At 36.5% G+C, this 5012-nt stretch overlaps 1 protein-coding gene across 1 annotated transcript; it reads left to right on the top strand.

Annotated features, from left to right (window-relative positions):
- Nucleotides 1-2713: 2713 nt before the first annotated feature.
- Nucleotides 2714-5007, top strand: LOC118746959 (odorant receptor 59a-like). Its single transcript, XM_036480953.1, has 2 exons — nucleotides 2714-3456; nucleotides 4596-5007. Exons 1-2 carry the CDS (start codon nucleotides 2714-2716, stop codon nucleotides 5005-5007), a joined length of 1155 nt encoding a protein of 384 aa, XP_036336846.1.
- Nucleotides 5008-5012: the final 5 nt, after the last annotated feature.

The raw sequence follows: 5012 nt of genomic DNA, 5'->3' as shown, positions 1-5012 counted from the left end.
ATTTGTAGTCCAAATGAATGGAGCGGGTTCAGCCGCATACAAAGAAGCGCAAAATTGCGCAATTGCGCCCCTTTGTCTCACGCCTGCATGCACCCTATATGCAATGCTGCACTTATGTAGATTAAGGTGGTCCGAACAAATTTTTTCGAGATAGGGTTCTTTCCAAAATGTCTCCTCTTGCCAAAAGAGGTGCTGGCACTTATAAGTAGACGATGCAAATTCCTTTACTGAATGCCTAGGGTCTTATTAAAAAGCATTTCTAACAGTTCGAGTATAGCTCTGCAAAAATCGCGACTACTCCATGAATGCATGTAAAGAGTACTCCCGAAGGACCAAGGAGTACTCCAAAATTAACCACAATTCATATAAAAAATATGGTCCAATTAACATTGCGACGTCTTAGGGCAGGACCATATACTCCATCTCTGCATTACATCAGAGTAGCACAAAACTACTCCAACATACTCCAATGACATTGTTGTTATATTTTTTCATTTGAACACGCTTTTGTTCTTCACTTCACAGATGCTTTTTTTGAAATTAATAAAAACCAAAATCAAAAATTAAAAATTGCATGTAGGCTCTGACGACATTCGAACCCGAACATGCTGGGAGCTAAGAACTAACAGCTGGCATCTCTACACGTTCAGCTACAGCCAGACATGCAAATGTACTTTCAAATGCTTAACTTCAATCACATGTCGTTGAAACACGAGCAGTGATCGGGTAACAATAAGCTGGTGCAGAGACACGAGTTGGTCCGCTACAGCATGACAGAGGAGCACTTTTGTAAGTACTCCAATATACCACAAATAGACTACATGGTCCAACGATTTTTGCAGGGAGTATTCGTTATTTTTTAAACGGTTTCTCCAATTGAAATTTCACATCACTATCGATAGTTGCAAATGCTATCAAATGGAAAGGCCAATTAAAAGAATTTTGTGCTGGTATATGAGAATTATTTTGGAGCGTTTCGGCCCTTACCTTTGCTCCTACGCATATCTACATACAGTGACGGGCAAAACTGTAACATGGTGTGACACTTTACACTTCAAAACTGTAACATCTGCCTTAATTTACATTTTTGTCTGCTGGGTTTTTTTTTGTTGTTGTATTGACTTCAAATCGTTATGAGAGAGGGAGTAGGGATGTACCAACAAGAATATACAACAAAAGAATGAAAGTCGTTAAAACTTGGAAATATAGCGATGGCTGAAATAAAAAGTGCTACACCATGTTACAGTTTTGCTCGTCACTGTATGTATGTACATATGTATGCAGAAATGTATAACACACATGGGTGTTTCCATGAAAATGTAAACTAAAAATGCAAGTAAATGGGTTTGCACGAATTAAATAACTTTGAATTGCGTACTCAGATGGCGTAAAAAGGGTAGGAAAACGTGAAACGGAGGAGAGAAGAACTGAAAAAATTGAATCAAATATTAAATTATATAAAGTGACGAACAAAAGTATTGGTACAGTGAATTTTTCGCAATATATGCAAAGCTTTTTATTGTAGTTTATTTTCGATAATTTGTTATAAAGATATATTTCATACACCGAAATATGCACCAAAAAACATAAAAATAAAATCTCAAAAAAATCTCATGAAAATTAAATAAATTTACATACTAATTTGCAACTTTCTATTTTTTAGAAAAATTCTAAATACGCAGTTTTATAGCGCGTTGTATTTTTGGCAATTTTTTTAAGTGGAAGGTGTTGCTCATTTTCTCCATACAAAATATAATTGTCGAACATACTTTGCATGGAAGAGCCTGCCTGAGACAAATTACTTTTTATACTAAAATTAAATAATTATAGAATAGAAAGTTGCAAATTTATTGAATTTTCGTAAGTTTTGCACAAAGTTTAGAGATTTTATTTTTATGTTTTTGGTATAGTACCTATAAACTATATTGTTATAAGAAAATTATCAAATATAAATTATAACAAAAAAAGTTGCATATATTGAGAAAAATTCACTGTGCCAAATTCGTCACTGTATGTTTTATTTTAGCAAAAATATTGAAAGGAAAACCGCACAGGATTCGCAGAGTTTTCCTTTTTTACATGTCACGTCCGTTATGACCTCCTTTTCATTGATTTTCCCGACACCAATGTTCCAAGCTCACCTAACTCTTGTGTTAACAAAATAACGGTATAAAAGCTGCACAACGCCACACTTTTTTATAAGTGACTTCCGTTTTCGTATGATTTATTTAACTCTTAAAGTCGTACGGATGTCACGTCCGACATCATGGAAAAACCCATATACAACAAAACGTAAAAACTGGAAAATACCTAGTAAATTTATATGTATGAGCGGAGGAGAAGCTTGGCCAAGCACTAGGAAATGTGTAAGCGTCAAATATAGGTTTTTATTTTTTAATTTTTATACCCCCTAATTTTCATACTCCCCAATTTTCATACCCCAAAGAAATAACCCCAAATTTAAATTAAATTTCTCTCACTTCGTAATCTCAGCAATTTTATTACATAAAATAAATTACTTATATACATAATTGCTCTCATTAACAATTAGAGAAATAAATTATGCAAACCATTTAAGTATCAATTTTAAATATTCGGGTTACATAGGCTTCTACATTTATCAGTTCGTAAAATACATATACACCGTGTGCAGCTGGCAAATACCGTCATTTCCTGTTGTACACTTCTAGTCAGTATTCATATTCGCTCGGTCATGTCAGTTCTTAATACTGCCTCAATATCCGGTATATCGGTTTTTCGTTTTCAGGATGTCACTCTACGATACCTGGGACTAGTACCACCACAAACAACTCGCTACAGATATCTATATTATTTGTATTCTTTCATTTTAAATGCCTTCATAACCATTGGCTATCCTACTCACCTGATGATCGGACTCTTCAAAATGCAGCAAAAAGCAGATATTTTCAAAAATATGTGCGTGACTTTCACTTGTATCGCATGCAGTATCAAAATTATTGCTTTCTGGTGGCGGCTACCACAGGTACGCAAGACCTACAACATAATCTTGAAACTCGACAGACGTATAACTCATCCGGATGATATTAAACTGTACAAGTCCACTATATTGCTTTCGGTTAAGCGGGTGCTGATCTTTGTTATTACCATGTCCCTCTCTGCGTTTTCGGCCTCCGAAATGGCGACAATCATAGTTGGCATTATGAGTGAGTGGCGCCTCATGAATCCGGCATACTTTCCATTCGAAATTGAGCAGAGTGCTTGGCATTACGCGGTGGCGCATATCTATCAGGCTTCTGGAGTAGTAATGAATTTTCAAACTTGCATAACTGACAGCTTTCCGTCGATGGTATTAGCAATGCTAGCTGGTCACATTCGTTTGCTGGGCATACGTGTGGCGCGTATTGGCAAACAATCGACAAATGCGCACAACATTGAACTGCAGCAATGCATTGAGGACTACAAGGATTTACTCGAGTATGTTGATCTTGATTGATGCTCCAGTTTCAGTGAAGTTAACGTTTCGTTTTTTATACCCGAGCGCACTTGTGCACAAGGGTATATTAATTTTGTTCACATAACGGTTGTTTGTAACAGCCAAAACGAATCGAGATAGATATAGACAAATGTATACATAAATGATCAGGATGAAAAAAGAAATCGATTAAGCCATGTCTGTCTGTCCGTCCGTCTGTCCGTCTGTCCGTCTGTCCGTCTGTCCGTGTACACGATAACTCGAGCAAAAATTGAGATATCTCAACGAAATTTGGTATGTAGGCTTCCCTTAATCCAAGGTAGGTTGCTATTGAAAATGGGCGAAATCGGACTGTAACCACGCCCACTTCCCATATAACGGTAATTTCCAGAAATACGAAAACTGCGATATTTTAGTAACTACTGAAGATAAATCACTCAAAATTAGTATTTACAATAATTTTTTTGGCAAAAAATAATAATATTATACATTTTTGGAAAATGGGCGTAGCCACGCCCACTTATGGTTACATGTGTATATCTTGGTAACCGCTGTACCAATTTCTACCAAACTTGGCACAGTTATCGGCCCTGGTACAGCATATAAAATCGCCTAAAATTTTTAAAATCGGACGATAACCACGCCCACATCCCATATAACGGTAATTTAGAGAAATACAAAATCTTCGATAAATCAGTAAATATTGAAGCTAATTTATTCAAAATTGATGCTTGCAACAATTCTTTACCAAGAAATACGTTTGTGATAAATTTTTGGAAAATGGGCGTGGCACCGCCCACTTATGATCACATATATGTATCTCAGTAACCGTTCTACCAATTTGTACCAAACTCGGTGTGGTTATTGTGCTTGCCACATATAAGCAAACCGTTGAAAATTATTGAAATCGGACTAAAATAACGGCCGCTTCTCATATAACGGTAAATTTCAGAACTGCTTGAAACTTCAAAATTTCGAAATCTAAGGACTCTAATTTACTCAAAATTGATACGCCCCGGCTTACCATATAGCCGTAGCTTTCGGTAAGGCGAAAAACATATATTTAATACGTGCGCCGGGTATTTAATGTTCGGCTCTGCCCGAACTTAGGCTTTCTTACTTGTTTTTTGTTACTTTTTAGCTTTCGCGCTACTATACAATCGATTGTATCGGTTGGTACTTTCGCGCAATTACTCGCCACCGGCATTAACATGTGCGTGGTAATTTTTTATATGCTATTCTATGTGAATGATGTTGCATGGTATATCTACTATGTGGTATATTTAGTGGCGATTTCGATGGAAATATTTCCGCAATGCTACTATGGCACCTGTGCGGAGATGGAGTTCGAAAAGTTGACCTATGCCTTATTTTCATGCAACTGGATGGATCAAAGTGCTGCTTTTAAGAAAAATCTTCGCATTTTCGCCGAGCAGACGCTACGCAAACAAATTATTCTTGCCGGTGGCTTATTTCCTGTTAATTTGGATACATTTTTTGCAACTCTAAAAGGTGCTTATTCGCTGTATGCGGTTGTGAAGCAAATGAAGTGAAATGC

The sequence above is a fragment of the Rhagoletis pomonella genome, unplaced genomic scaffold, assembly GCF_013731165.1.
Source record: "Rhagoletis pomonella isolate Grant_MI unplaced genomic scaffold, Rhpom_1.0 Rhpom_scaffold_00011, whole genome shotgun sequence".
NCBI lineage: Eukaryota > Metazoa > Arthropoda > Insecta > Diptera > Tephritidae > Rhagoletis > Rhagoletis pomonella.
Note: the sequence above shows the minus strand (reverse complement) of the source record. Positions and strands in the feature narration are given on the sequence as shown.